The sequence below is a fragment of the Trichoplusia ni genome, chromosome 15, assembly GCF_003590095.1.
Source record: "Trichoplusia ni isolate ovarian cell line Hi5 chromosome 15, tn1, whole genome shotgun sequence".
NCBI lineage: Eukaryota > Metazoa > Arthropoda > Insecta > Lepidoptera > Noctuidae > Trichoplusia > Trichoplusia ni.
The window spans coordinates 10,433,248-10,449,276 of NC_039492.1; the positions used below are offsets into that span (position 1 = coordinate 10,433,248).

General features: G+C 35.5%; 2 protein-coding genes across 2 annotated transcripts; one reads left to right on the forward strand and one right to left on the reverse strand.

The window, feature by feature from the left end:
* Positions 1-1,793: 1,793 nt before the first annotated feature.
* On the reverse strand, positions 1,794-9,543 carry LOC113501419. The gene is made up of 12 exons (XM_026882548.1): positions 9,447-9,543; positions 7,556-7,613; positions 5,141-5,374; positions 4,656-4,857; positions 4,136-4,404; positions 3,816-3,930; positions 3,617-3,726; positions 3,214-3,572; positions 3,056-3,109; positions 2,835-2,929; positions 2,660-2,765; positions 1,794-2,420 (listed from the first exon to the last, which is right to left on the reverse strand). The coding sequence occupies exons 1-12, from the start codon at positions 9,541-9,543 to the stop codon at positions 2,308-2,310; spliced, it is 1,812 nt and encodes a 603-aa protein (XP_026738349.1). The 3' UTR covers positions 1,794-2,307.
* A 4,056-nt stretch (positions 9,544-13,599) lies between these two features.
* LOC113501421 lies at positions 13,600-15,077 on the forward strand. Its single transcript, XM_026882550.1, has 3 exons — positions 13,600-13,990; positions 14,390-14,479; positions 14,868-15,077. Exons 1-3 carry the CDS (start codon positions 13,778-13,780, stop codon positions 15,075-15,077), a joined length of 513 nt encoding a protein of 170 aa, XP_026738351.1. The 5' UTR covers positions 13,600-13,777.
* The last annotated feature ends 952 nt before the right edge of the window (positions 15,078-16,029 follow it).

Consider the following 16,029-nt stretch of genomic DNA (forward strand, 5'->3'; position numbering starts at 1 on the left):
TCATATACAACAGTTTTATCAAACTATTGGTCACGTGCTTCGATATTATTAAACGTTTTATGACTCTTTGAAGGGTGGCAAATGGTAAAAAAATGTAATGTGTTGGGTGAGGGAGAAAAACTGATTAGTGTAGATATGGCTTCAAGAATTTCGCTGAAAATAATATGTGAGTGTGAAAAAATAGCACAGACTTAATGAAATTAAAAATTAAGAAATAATTAAAATGAAACCTAGTTTCAATAACGCCCTCTTGCATTAAACTCATTGTATAATTGCACACAAACACAATCATAGAAAATATCAATCACTAGCGGTTTATAAGAATCTCAGTCGATTTAGAATTGATAGCTACGTCTCTTTTCTGTAACTGTCGACGGCTGAAGATGCCTATCTAAGACACCGAGACACCACTTGCTGACACCTACCTAAAACACATAAAAATCAACCCTACCATATTCAAATAAAGCTCAATTAATATCAAACGATTACCAAAACTATAGCGAACAGTATTACTCCAATTACCTATCAGCCTCATATCACCTCACCCGCGAACCTCCTCGTATAAGTAACAGCATGTCAAACATAATTGATACGCGCAGTATCCCACCTCGCAACCTCAAGAGCTACGCCTGATATACGCCTCCCCTCGATCCCGTTCATAAACAAAAGCCACTTGATGGTTGCAATTAAAATCTTAACATGTAGTATTAATAAACACCTTTTTTAGTGATGGGGTGTCGTTATCGATAAAAATGTTTGTGTTGAATGATTTTTGGATGAACAAATTTAAGGAATACTGTTGTGTTATTATAATAAAAACCAGCACACTGAGGTTAACCGTACAAATAGGCTAAAGAAAATCAAATATAAATAAAACTCCAATCCCATTGGATCATTGACTTTTATTCTTATGATTACTTAATGTTATAGGGGCAACAGTAATACTTCATCTACGAAAAAAAATATTGCCTACCTACCTATCACAGTTTATAAGATACTGCCTGATTACAGACCAATGGATAGACCGTCAGACATCAGAGCATTAGTAATAATAATGTTTCAAATTTTGGTAAAGCTTTTGTGATTTACAATTTGTCTTTTTGACCCATATTTTATTAAATTCGTTTTCCATAAACTAGTCAAATTAAAAAAAAAGTAATATTTTCATATCGACACATCGACAGGATCCCATTACATATAACAAACACAAAGGTATAACGTCTTAAAATTAAATTACCTCAACCCGGCCCGCTAACTCTGAACAATAATCTTAAACATTACCCCCCCCTCGCCCCTCTCACTCCCGCTCCCCTGCAGCTAAGCCTTTTATGACGATGTGTCGCGTCTTGCCCGCGATAGATAACTCAAATGAGTTTTATCGACATACTGGGGTTTGCACTACTTTGGTTTGTTCATCTTCAGGTGTTTTAAGTCTGCTTTTATTTAAATTTCACTACGACTAAATTTTCTATCGTTGAATAAGTGTGAGGGCATTTTATATGCGTGTTTTCTATGAGTATAGGAATTTGTGAAATCATATTATATGAAAATTGATAAAGCTACAGTTATTTATGTTACATTACAATCATGTTATCTCTTCAATCGAAACTAAAAGTGTATTTTTAATTATTGCTCAGGCATCATTTTCATTCTCATTTTCTGCAATAACACAATACGTACCTATTTCTCAAATAAATCCTAAATGACTTGAAATTAAGACATAACTAACAGTAACTAATCTTGTTAACTTAACCCTTATAAAATATCAGTAAATAAAGGTGACCCGATATGTCCCTAACCCGTCCACAACAGTAGGTGTTATTGTTAAATTGGCCAAACAATCCCAAGGGTCTCAAAGACCGATCTTAATTATTAGCAAGGTGTTTAAGGGTTGAATTTACGATGTGTTAATACGACCCGATGTGCGTCGTCTGCAATTACGCTTAACCCTAAATTAAATTTACCTGGGGTCTTTCTGACCCGGAGGAAGTACTTTGTATCAAATTGCTTTAGTTTTGGTGTGTTATACATTGTTAATAGTTTCATCACAATATTAATTGTTATCATAATAATTTTGAGATATATATTAAATTATTGATATTTAGTCAAACTGACATTGTGCATACAAAGCAGAAACCTTAAATATTCAAACAACGTTTCCTTTATTTCATAAAGCATTTGACTACAGAATTAAACTAATGCCTAATTAAAGAGCAAAATAACACAAAAACAGTTGCTTGATACATAATGCTGACAGGCAAACACATACACGTTAAGTACCAATAGCAACGCGATTGCAATGGAGAATCATTTAGATGTATAAGCGTAACAGAATAGGCGCAGAGTGATGAAGTACACAATCTCCATGAAACTGAGGACGCTGCAGCCGAGGAACAAGCCTGCCATGCCACCGACAGCCACTGTTAAGATAATATTGAAATTTATCAAACTAGAACTGAACAATCCATCCAAAAAAAAAAATACCTTAAAATAATCAAGACAAAATTTCCAAAGCCCGAAGATGTGTTTAAACCATATGAAAGCCATGATCAACCAGATCATGTTTCAAATACCACTCTTGTACTCAACAACTTTGTCCAAAAAAGAAAGATTTCGACCAAGGGCTGTAAACTCATGAGGATGAAGTATTCGATCTTACCCAAGACATCAGTGAAACCGAAAATGATGTCACGCCTGTACCGCATACGAGGGTAAGTCACCATGCCCCACTGGAGATTGGTGCCAAGGAACCATTCTTGTAGAGCCTAAAAAACGAATTGCAAAGAAATGAATGAGTTCTGAGTTTCAAGTAAATTTATTAGCAACGAACGTACGTTTGACTGTAGAACATAGTTGACGTCATCACACAATGGATAACAGCCACAATTTATTCTCTTTCCATCTTTATCTTGCAACTTGAACAATACATCTGAAAGACAATTACAACTTGTTAAAGTACTGGTTAAATCGTTTAACATAACTAATTATTATTAAAATATCATAAGTATGTGGAGCACTACGCCTAGTTAACTTCAAGTCAAGTATATCTAATTACCTTTATGTTTCGATAAACAATGCAGGCCTTGGATATCACATATTTTTTCATCACCTGAAAGAAAATCACACGAAAGTTATTGTTTTCTACCAACATACATATTATTTATAAGTAATAATTATGACAACATTTATCCACTGTGAAATAAAACCGATTGCGAGTGTTTGACACGGGGAAATACAGAAAATAATGGTGAAGATGTAAATTTCTTAAAACTCGAAGGTTTTTCACAGAGACAGTTGATGCATGCAAGGTATGAGTACAGCAGCTATCATAAGCATGTATACTTAGTAAGATATCAATGATAATATAATTCTTGCCAATAGTCCTGTAGAAGTGTGGTACACAGTGGCAGAACTTCAAACAGAGTCGTATCCGGCACTCCATGCGGCACATCGTGTACGTGTATATCGAGTTGTGCTTCAGATTGTTCTCGTGGGGGAAGCGACAGCCGCGCTGATTAATGCTCAACCTGAGGATGATGTCCATACATTTGATATTGAGGAAAAAAGGTTTTCTCGAAACAAGGATCCTGTTGTAGGTTACCTAGCAGCATCAGGCGAAGTGTATACGGTGACTGCAGTGACGTACAATTTCATGTAGTAACTTACATTCGAGTATTGCACCTTAGTCGATATGTCCGGAACCTCTTGGGGGCTATGGATATATACCTGAAACATCAGATATCATAGTGTAACCCATTTTGTTGATGTAAATTACAAAAAAAAAAAAACAATAAAGTTACTAATGAGTAACTCACGTTATACGCAGTAGATATGTTCATAACTTGAGCGAAAACTTCTCCATCTAAAGGGTGAATGAATAAAGACTTCTTTTCATTTTTCAAAATATCCCATCTGTTTGCTTCCCTGTACCTGAAACAGCAATATACCCGTTAGATCCTTAATTACTTACAAAACACTTACTTGAACTTGTGCTTAGACTTAAATAATGGTCAGCAAAAAAATTGCATCTCTCATTCTCTTGCAGTTGAATACTATATTAAATTAAAGTAATTTTATCTGCGAGCTTTGAATGTATATTCAAGTTTTTTTTCCTGTTTTTCAAGTAGGTACTTACTCGGGAGAATTATACTCAGCCGTAATGGAGTTGATGGCGTAACATAACCCTATCTCAGTGATGGTTGGTATGATGGTGAGGGCCATGTTTGGTACACCGATCGTCAAGGTCGGCTTGAAGGGAGCTGACAGGTTTAACAGCAACTGCAGGTACTTCTCCGGGGGTATCCCAGAATAGTCCGGGACGTCCTCGAAGTTCTTGTAATTTGTCGTGGACAGTTGAGTAATGAAGTTTTCTAGTAACGTTTTATTTTCTTCTTTGGAATTTCTGGAAAGAGTGTTAACACAATACATAACATGTCACAGCAGGGTTTTTAGCTTGACTCTCTTTACCTTCATTCGCTGCTGGTCTTTCTCATGGACTTACAACATTTTCATCTAGTTCTGTAACGTAAACTCAACTAAGTATATCTCCGAATCAGTACCGAGTTTAATAATTTGGAACTCTTAACTTTAAAGCCCTCCGGTCCCATCACTTGTACCAATTCATACAATACAATCAATTAAAAGGCTTTATATACTAACCTCAAGTAGACCTGAAGTTTTTTCCTATCAAGTATATCAGTAGGACAGACGGTGACGCACGGGAAGGTGGTGTTCCACGCGAACATGTCACGGTCCATCGAGATGACGGTGGGTGACGACTGGTAGCGAGACCAAGTTATCTGGGAGAGGTAGAACGACCCGAACACGGATAGGCCTATGATGACCAGCCAGATGATACTGTTGGGCAATCAAATAGATATTTAATGAGCAATTTAGTTTTAAAGATAGTTTGATCTCAAGTAATGCCACAAGATTTGTTTTTTTGCCGATATAGATTGTAAGGACAATAAATTTTTGATTTGGAACAAGTAAAATCTAAAGGTTTATAGGGGATGAATTCAGCTAGTTCTATTCAAGATTTATTTTTATCCAACGCTAATTATTGACGTACTCAATACTCAATACGTTTATTGAATTCCACAATACGACGTAGTGACAAAGATAAAACAACACTACTTACACCTCAAGAAAATGCCTTTTGGACGAAATCAAATGATTCAGTCCATGAATGGATGATGTCTCCAGAAACAGTACCAAGTAACGTTTTGCTTTATCTGCCAGGACCTGGTAAGGCTTTTTTGTTTTTGGAGGCGTTGCGAAGTGAACCCTGGGAGTTCGCTGCAAATCTTCTTGAATTATTTGAGCTTGAAATGACCGTTCTGAGAACATTTTGATCACGCTGTTATTTGAAAAGCTGGAAAAGTAAAAAAGAACATTAAAGTAAGTAGGACTAAAAAATTACAAACTAAAGACAACATCTAAACAAGACGTATACACAAATAAACTATAGGTATTCGTAGTCAATTTTCTTTATCCCCTCTTCAAAAGGCCAGAATTTAACTTCACAATAAGTACCAGAGAATCAGTGCACCTTTACACCACACAAAATGATTACAAGTGTACATTGGATCATGACAAATTTTTAATGATACTCGTGACATGACTCCATTATTCCGTAACATTATAATCGTATCTGATAATAAATCTGTCCGTGCGTTTAATATGTCAATAGACAGGTGTGGGGAAGAGAGAAATACAACTTTGTGCGTTGGCTACGTTTATGAGAAATGATAATAAAAATCAGAAGAAATAGAAGTAAGTGAAAGAAAAAAAATCGCTCAGGGGCTTCTGAAAGTGTTTCTAATTGGTCCGAGGTAGATCAGTCGTTACTGTTCTTCAAACTTCATTATAGGTTCTGACTCTATTATTTTTTTAAATGATTTATTGAATAACGATTTACTCCCGTGTATAGGGATAGCCCCGCGGTGGGGACCGCGCCCCACCACGGTACGTCAACTCATGGTTAAGGATTAAAGTTGGGTCCAAACTAGTCGGGCTATCCTGCTAAACAAACGTGGGTTGACCGTGGTATTATGAATCCGGCTCAGAAAAGTTATTGCTTGCTATAATATTTTGAACTTATTATCTAGTAATTAAAAATGTACTTCTGACCTTCGAAAATATAAGTGTTAACCTTTTGCATTGTCTGTCCTATTACAATAATCGTGAATATTAACGGTTTTCCACTTGGCGGGCTTCTGATAATAATCGCCGTTGATTTTATTAGAGCACTTTATTATAATTGCTATTCCACAGCTTGTATTTTTGGCAGGTGACATTATGATGCTACGATAGACCGTATTATTTCATTTGAATTTGTTTGAATAATGTAAAAACAGTAAAAACAATACACTAATTATCTGTAGTCTTTTGGAGCAATTGCTTTGATAATAGATATTAAAATATGGATGTGGACTTACGAAAAAAAACCTCTAAAACACAAGGTTACTTTTAGCCTTTAGACTAAGTCTGTTCTATCCATCTAATATAATTAATAGTGTTATGACAGGCCCCATCAATTTCACTTTCAACACATCAAAGCTTACCAATTTGAAACAAGCAGACACTCAAGTATAACGTACAGAGAAAATTGAATTTTAACTACTTTGACACAAGACTGATTTTTGTCTGGAGACAAAATTGAAAAGCAAAGGTTAGAAAAATCTTTTTGTGTCACATAAGTGACGGTAGAACAACAATATTTTAGGATAAATCATGTTGCTGATGGCGTGGAGACAATACTTGAAGATGGATGAATGAATGCTCACCCAAGCCGTTGATGATAGAAGTTTCAAAAATAATTGTCTCGGCATGGACATACGTCACAAGCTTTGTAAAAAAACCGAGATAGAAATATTTAATAAGATCACTATTAAGTTCTTTTTTTCGTCAATCTGTAGTTTATGTAGAGTTTAAATTGAAAGAAAATAATAAGTGTTTCATTTATAAAAATATAAAGAAAAACCCAGCATACAAAACATTTAATTTCATGCCAAAACATTTTGAAAGCAATCAACGCCTTAACAAATAAAAATATACAAAGTCTCGGCACGTCACGAGGTAAACAAGCTGAAACCTTACCTACGGAGGAAAGCCCTCCTAAAGTCTAATAATTTCCGAAGTGTCATGTCGCCCAGAAATAAATGAAGTGAAGAAAATAAATTTCATTTAAAAATCACGGCACACCATTATTTTCCCGAGCTTCCCCTAATTAATTTCTTGTCACCGTCTGGATCGGCCGTTGTGGCTGTGACAGGAGCTTAGAGCGGGATAGAAGTATACAAGTGTAGCGAGCGCGAGAGGGACAGGTACAGAAAGGTGAGTGCGCTTCATTACCATCTTTTAGTAGTTAGCGGAAGCAGATACGAAGTTTGCTCCGGTCGAGTTCTGCCCGCCTAGTACTTCTTATTAATGACCGTGAATAATAAGTTGAGGAAAGTCGCTGTTTTGCTTATCGAAAAATATTTTTAATGGTCGCAGGAACGGCTAATTAATCTTTACTTTATTTTTTGTGAAATCTTCATTAATAATTTACCGATTAATATCTTTGTTGTGGTTACACAATGGTGATAAGTTGAACGGAGTATCATTTACTGAAAAGTAGGGGATATTGTTATTATTATAGAAAATTTTAGTCGCAAAACAAATAATATCATCTTCAGGTACAGAAAAGTTAAGATTTGTTCACAAAACTTGGAAACATTTAAATAAAATTATATTTCTTTATTTACCTACTTATTTCTCCTTCATTGAAGCTACAATGCGAAAAGATTTGAAGATGTTATCCCTACCTACATGTATAGCTACTAAGGAGGGTACACAAGTTAGATAATTAAACAACCTTAATTTTCTTGTACGAGTTATATTCGCGATGTTCCGAGCTCTGTTTACAGAAAGTAACGGGTAAATATTGCCAACGGGAACGCTGAGGTGGAAATCTTATGGGTTCGCTTAGTACGGAGAGGTACACATATTTTGTCAAATATTATTTATTTGCCTGGTATATTTACCATGCTGTGTTTTGGCCGGTTTTAATTTTGTTGTAATCAAATCGTTTAAAAATCAACAAAAAAATTAATAACAAGAATCGTGCATATAAACTCATTATCATTTTGTAATTTTTATTCCGACTATCACTTATCTTTATAACTTTCAGTGATATTATTTTTTAGTAATTTGCGTGTAAAACAATGTCTAAAATGAATGCACATCCCAATTTCCAGGCTATGTTACTTGCTTATTTTTGTTTAATAAATCATTAGAATCCTTCTCCACAATATAATACCATCGACACCGCTTAATTTGAATATCCAGCAGCGGAGTGTTTAATAAAACATCGAGTTTGATTTACATTCTAACAAATCCGTACCTTTTGCGCCGCTCGGTGTAAACACGGCCTTACCGTGCCGTGTACACACGCCTTCACAATTACATTTCCTACTACGTCATTTAAATTTTCAGTTTAATTTGTTGGCTCATTTCGCTTCTGATGTACTCCTGCGGTTTGTTTCTTTAGCTTTAAGCATTGTTGACGATGTAATATTAAAACTTACACTTTTTTAGAGTGTGATGATTCGATTCTTCATTAGTGAGCATTCTAACGCATACATGTGTAAAATAACCCGATCAATTCATAGTTTGACGTCGGCTTACTGACCGACTTTTAATTTATTTATTAAATAAATAGGCATACAACGAAACAAATTTGTTTTCATGAAAAGAACAATCTTAATTTAGTAAAATTCTCTACATAAACCTCAAAACAACAAAAGTGACACAAATTCGATAATACAACAGAGCGTAACATCGACAAAACGTTAAACCAAAATGGAACCACCTTCTAAAACAATAAACGGTCCACAAATAAACGAGGTAACAACGAGATGAATCGACGTGTCGACGGGATCAAACCGTTACGTACGAGCGAACCGCGCGACTCGGACGAGTCGGACGAGCCGGACCAATAAAGGTGGCCAAATGAGTGAGATGCAAAAACAAAACGGAACGCCAGACAGATCGCACCAAAATATATGGGTTTCAACGTGTGGGGATAGAGAGGTGGCCAGTATCGAGGTTCTTGTTTAAAAACACTTTTTACAGTAAGTCAAGCTTTGAAATTGAGTTTGGACTTCTACGCTTTGACTAACACTTTCATGTTACATTACAAACATAAGAGTCATCAATTGTATCGTATTGTATCCTTCACCTATGACTCTCGAAACACGTTTATTTAATTTAGGCCTCTAAATTTAAAGTACCTATGGTTCAATCATTTGATACAACGCTCACTCACAAATATTTATCGGATATGTCTGCCACCTTAACCAACCCCTTTATGGTGTTAAAAATAATCGCAATCTGGCATTGGCAAAAATTCTACAATAATTTTCGACTCGACAGCACTTATCGATATTTCGATACCCCACCTCTAATATCACAAGGTGATGGTGAGCTTATATAAATTCGTCGGTGCTCGGTCCATTGGCGCTGCACCGTGATGAACGGCGTCATGTCACGAGTCATTGCGGCTCGCTCTACACGCATACGTACACTTCCTGACTTCTATTCAATATTAATTAAGGAGATCAAACAATTCAGATTAATTCTCCGTACTGTTCATTTAAAGACAAGTATTAAGATGTCAGGTATTCTTTGTTAAGGTAGGGAACTAATTTTAGGATTCAGTATTCTTCTTGATAGAGATGAAGACACGTCTTCGTCACAGTTTCTATCACAGAAGCTGTAAGGCTAAGCTAAAAATTTAGTCATTTCAAAGCATATCGTAAAGCCCTAAAATGTACGTATACGTAATAAGAACAACGAAATCTTTATTTTACATCTCTTACAGCCAAGACCTAAAGGAGATTTCAAAGCAGAGGCAATTAAAGGCTCACAGATTTTTTAGTGGCTCTACAGCCCTGTGATGAACGACGCTATCCTCAAGTAAAGATATCGTATGTCACAGGGCGAACGGGAATCTCCATATAAACAAAATTAAAAGTGCGCAATAAGGCTAGCCGGTAAGCGATGCTACAATAAAACTGGTCCCCTCGGGAGGTAGGCTCCTAATAAAAATTCCAGCAAATCAATAGGTTCACGTTTAACGCTTTTTGTATTGTATTTTATTTTGTTATACGCCTCCGTTTCGTGTTAAAGGGACAATACTGGGATATAGTGGATTTGTAGCGCGCTCCTGTGGTTTTGATACTTGCCACTCTTTACAGAATCCGTTTTGAGATGAGAGATTCGATATCACGATAAAATGAAAAGATCATTATAGAAACTCTAGAACAGTTCATTCTACTGGTTTCTTTAACTTGTTTTTTTTTGCATTATAATTAGAACGCTGTTTACAATATTATAATTTCCTATTATCGTTCTATACTATTCAATATTTATGAGCTGGAAACAGAGTTACATTATAAACCATATTTTAAGAAACACCTATTGCAACAATATTCTTTCAAATTAACAAGCATTTTTTTCAATTCTAACATACGATAGCTGTATATGATTTTAAATTACTTAAATTTAAAATTTCATATTTTTCAATTCATCACATATACATTTAAAACTTAAGTATTGAAGTTTCTGCAAAAGTATCAAGAATATTCACGCTGCAATAAAAAGCAACAGTAAATAGAATACACGTTGGATTCCCTGTTCCATCTTCGCGATTTGCATGTTCCACACATGTGTGTGCCTGTGTGTGTACATTTGCATACTTATGTGTGCGTACCGATTGACATAAAGAAGCTAAATGCCGTGGGGTGTGAACAGTTACAAGCGTTTAACGTATGTATTGGCACGTAGAGCTATTGGCAAAAATTCCAATAAAAGTCCCCGGTCGCTAGCAGGAATTCCGTTGAAGAATAATGTTTAATTTGCACGAGAAAACCAAGTGATTTATATAAGTAGCTTTTGTTTGGAGGACGACTTAACGTGTTTTATGTATATTGCTCCTATTTGGATGTTGCGTTAATTTATGTTTTTTAAAGAATTACGGTTTGCACCATGATCAGCCTGATCGATTACCTTCATGATTGATTAAATTGATTACCTTAACTTGAGAGCTTGTGAGATTGAGACGACAATAATATAAAATAAAATTATTAAATTTAAAGTAAAATTAAAGAAGATAGGTTTAATTCGCTACTTATCATTACAAGAATATGGTACTTTGGCTTAGTAATTAGGTCACTCTGTTAAATTAGTCTGCAGCGTATACATCCTTCTTTATACTTGAGGACTTGATTGGATGTTACCATGACAATACGCTGACAGGTATATTTTCATGTCATTCAGAAAACCCAAAGATTGTTCTCACAATTGAAAAATATATCTGACTGGATCTGATCAACGCATTCCAACTTACACGGTGTTTATAAAACCATGTTCGGTTAATTGTCGAGTTGATTCCGTTGTTACTGAAAATAACAAGCGAAATATGAAGGTACTACTTATTCTGGTGCTGGTGGCTGCCTGCGAGGGTATGAAGCTGGAGTTGAGGGCGGCGCAGCTGGAGGCTCCTACTTGTGTGAAAGTGACGGTCATGGATGGACCAGCCTTCGAAGTATCTTGGGATAAGGTGGAAGCAGCGGATAAGAAAGATCCTATACTTGGTTATAAAGTAAGTCCTGTATTGAAACTGACTGTTGGTTGTTTAATCAATTTTGAGCACTTTTGGACTCTTATAATGTTTTTGTTCATTGCTGTCGTTAAATTTACCTTTAGACAATGGATTCGAAAGGAATCGGAGATTCTTTTTATTTTCACAGTATCTTTACATAGATTCAGCTTCACATGAGTTGTACCAGTTTAATAATGATTTTGAATGTTTCAGGTCAAAGTGTGGGAAGTAAAGAATACTAAGACTACAAAATACATTATTTTGAACGGAGAAGTAAAGCCGTTGGAGGAAGACATGGTAAATATATTCAAGTTACTATCATTGTAATTTGTCGTATACTTTGTTCTATACTTTTTGTTGTTCTATCAGTTGCAGCTGAAAAATTCATAAGATTATTGGTGCAATTTTAAAATTGTGGTTTTACGATTCAGTAAAATCGTTCTGAATTTGTTCGTTTCTGGTGCTTATAATAATCATCAATTCTATGTCACAAGTAGAACTATCATTCATCTAAGATTGTTTATTTGTATTCCGTTCCTTATGTTGAGCTTCCTTGAACAAAATAACTAACCTGAATACATACGTTCTCAGATCACAACCCAAAAAAATCATCATAAATTATCGAATGTGTAGCAGTATGCTCAGCGTTCACTATACTAAGCATTTTCATATCTGAAGTAATTTGAAATACTATCGTTAACACGCCTCCCACAATCGTATTACAGGTAAGTACTGAAAAGACAAAACAGAAATATAACTGAAGACTCTCTCAAACAGAAGTGATATTATTTTTAGAACCATTAAAATCAGTCTCATAGGGAGTAACAATGTTCTACTAAAGATTTTTAATGGAACTCATTACCAGGTTAGAAATAGCCTCAAAACATCTCAGCCATAAGTAAAACATATTGAAGATAAAGAAGCATAAAAAATAACTGTATCATTTCAGCCGATGGAGCTGATCGCCGAGCCTACAACCAAGCCGGTTGAGATCACAGTGGGGGCAGACGAGTGCAAGGCCACATACAAGAAGGTCGAGGTGGACATGACCTACGAGATCCGAGTCGCGGCCTACACTAAGTGCAAGGAGGGACCGGCATCCTCGCCGATAAGGATCAAACTGTGCAAGAAGAAAAGTTAAGTCTTCTCGTAGTGTTAGGGTAGAAGCTGGACTTTTCACTGGATTTTTTTCTCCAACCATTGGAGAAATGTGTTCTTGTGCTTGTGTGTCCAAATGAACTGTCACTTATGGATTATCAAATTTAATTTAACAAATGTCGTTAAATAGTTTGGCATTAGAATACTGGTATTATTGGTTTTGATAAATATGTTTTCAGTGTTTGGAGCAGGTTAATTACATCAAAAAAATGAGTTTATGCTTGTCTTCCGCAATGTGGATTGTAGACGAATATTCATTTTGTTTGTTAGTATTTGTTACTTAGCGTGTTGTGCGTTATGTGGTCAAATACAATAACAACTTTAAATTTTAAAAGTGCGATTGCTATTTAATATAGTAATTGTATTTATTTGATAAAGATTTAGTTTTGTAGTTGATTCATTTCGTTTGTATGAGCTATGTTAGCTATTAATTTACTTGAATATTAGAATACTTTAATTTTATGAATTATTTAGTTTTGTAATTTTATCGTATGTCTCAATGTTAATGCGTTGTTTATTTGTTGTAATAAAATATTGTCATTAAATTATTCGTTTTTATTTCTCGTAACTTTTGCTAAACAGTTACGCTGATTAGATTATTTAGCTCTAAAACTTGTACCTATTATGATGTGAATAATATTGGCAAGCCAAAGCAGACTTTATGCACTTATTAGTTTAAGCAAAAACAAAGACTTAATTACGATATCTTCGGAGTGACGCTCTCATCAAAACGTGACAGCTTGCCGTGACCCGTGCACACGTTTTATAGTATTAATGCGATAAATGTACGCTCTATTCAATTATGCTCTCATTTAATTCACGGTCATGGAGCTAGTAACATTATCATCATTATAACAACGAACTTTTACTAGCTAGTTTCTATTTTACGTTCGATAAAATTATTTATTCTTACAATTTAGATAAATCTTACAAACGAAATAAGAAGATAATTGTTAAAATTGTGCCATAATGGAATTCATATATTTACTATCAGTATGTCTTTGTGCATTAATGTCCATGTGTCAAAGTCTAGCCGTAGACAAACCTAACGCGGATCTGCCGGCACCAAATCTCTGGAAATTCGAAAGTATAGACGATCCTGCGAACAAGAGCACAGCGCAGAGGCTAACCTGGACAGCAGTAGACAGTGGTGATGAACAGGATCCAGTGATTGGTTACAAGGTTAGTATCCTTTAATTTTTTATGTACTTTTTATGGGTGCACCACAATTTTACGAATGACAAATGCGACAGCCGGGATATAATGGGAATTTGGACTAAAGAGTATAATTTAGATACTACAGTTTTCCAAGTTACAGAGTATAGAATATTTCACATGCATATAATTTTGTTAGAAAAAAACAAAGAAATGGCTCGTGTCGTGGCACGATAAATCTTGCTTTGGAATATTTTTACTACTTGGTGAAATATGAATCCTAATTATCTGAAAACCGAACCCACGAATATTATATCAGTTTTTTAACTTGACCACGAAGTTCTACTGCAATCTTAGTTGAAGCAAAATAGACATTGTCTAATTAAAAAAAAATACTTTTAATAAATTGCATTGTATGTTTTACAGGTTAAAGTATGGGAGGTGAATAAAGTAAAGACGATCGTCTACAAGAGTCAAGGAGGTAAATTTGTAGCGACTGAAATAGAAGAGTACCCGGTGAGGAATCCCAACATACTCTAATCTCAGTCCCAATACACATTACAATATATATCACTTAACCTAACAGTCCACAGTTCGTTCACACAGTCAAAACGTTTAAACTGTTCTGAGGGGCATTTACTGTCTTATGTCTTGATTAATAACCTACCAAACAAGGAAGCGCGCACCAAGGATTTTTTTAACTAACTGAACTCTCCGCATTTAACCTGAGTTCTTCTCGTTTATCGAAAATATAGCGCATTTTTTTACGTTTTATTGTTTTGATAGAGACGCTTCCTAAAGTTAGCAGTCGTTTTTAAGATTACAGAAGAAATTAAGGCTAAAATGCCGTTGCCTAAAAACTGAGTGTCCCGTATTCTATTTGGCAAATACGTAATTGTTCTAGAGGATGTCAAGCAATGTGATTCCGGAGAGCTCTCCAACAGTTTTGGTAGTACCAAGTAACGAGACAACAGCGGTGTACCCAGTGAAGGTCGACGTGATGTACCAGTTCGCTGTACTGGCGTTTACGAAGACCAGGGAAGGTCCACTGTCATCTCCCACACACATCAGACTGCATCCCACGGAGGACGATTTGAAATCAGGGTCAGTTTAAACAGCAGAGTCGAAACAGAAGAAAGAGAGTCGAATATCATGAAATTAATTGATTTCTCATAAACAAATCAAAAACTCATCAAAAATATAAGGTCCAAAATGTAAACTCACCTCTTTGTTATAACGACGTCTAGATATTAAGCCATAAAACCCTGGACAGACAAGTCCACAACATCCATTGGACAAAACTATTTCATTGTAATAAACGGAGGTTAAACAAAAACTATGTCGCTACGGTCCGGCCCGTCCGGTTCAGATCCGGCGGATTAGCCGGCGGTGTGCCGGACACATGTCAACTAGTATTATCCAAACTAGTGTTATGAGACCATTGATAAAGGTCTGATGGCCAGATAAACTGCTTTTGATGGAGGTATATTCAAGCGCCTTTTTCTTATGATCCTGTGTGACCATATTGTAAATTTTCCACATGTATTTACTTACTTATAGTGCTGGTAAACTTTAATCTTTTTAGTGACATGAATAGATCAGATGCGGCTTAATTGTATTTTCCAACAAAATTTACGTATTCGAAAATAATATACTAAGTAAACAACAAATACTATTTGAGTTTAAACAACGGTTGGTACGGTAATAAATTTGATCGAGTATCCAATTATATTTCTATGGAAAGTTCAGTGTCATAAGTCCGACCCCAAACTTCTTGCTTCATAACATAATTATTTCTTTCTTTGCATAAACATTAGGTTCAATTGGTACAAACCTTGAACATCGGTAGACAAGAGACGGCGATCATCTGATTATCCTCCGGTGAATATAAAAGTACGAGTACACTGTCCTCACTGCGTCGCGCTCACCTCAGCGAAATGCAATTATATGTGTCTCCCGAGACGGAGGGCTGACCTATTCAAATGTCACTGGTAAGAATTGGAAAACATTTCAGATTATTGTGACTGCAGTAACTAAATATGCTGATCACATAATGTCGGTATACA

Bases quoted from the DNA above. Each gene is read 5' to 3' on its own strand.
- LOC113501421 (XM_026882550.1), top strand. From the start codon at position 13,778: ATGGAATTCATATATTTACTATCAGTATGTCTTTGTGCATTAATGTCC. The intron at 13,991-14,389 runs GTTAGTATCCTT...TATGTTTTACAG, and splicing joins ATCCAGTGATTGGTTACAAG to GTTAAAGTATGGGAGGTGAA. The intron at 14,480-14,867 runs GTGAGGAATCCC...TAATTGTTCTAG, and splicing joins CTGAAATAGAAGAGTACCCG to AGGATGTCAAGCAATGTGAT.
- LOC113501419 (XM_026882548.1), bottom strand. From the start codon at position 9,543: ATGACTCGTGACATGACGCCGTTCATCACGGTGCAGCGCCAATGGACC. The intron at 5,375-7,555 runs GTAAATTATTAA...TTACTTTTCCAG, and splicing joins CACAACAAAGATATTAATCG to CTTTTCAAATAACAGCGTGA. The intron at 3,110-3,213 runs GCAATCGGTTTT...ATTTTCTTTCAG, and splicing joins TTTCCCCGTGTCAAACACTC to GTGATGAAAAAATATGTGAT.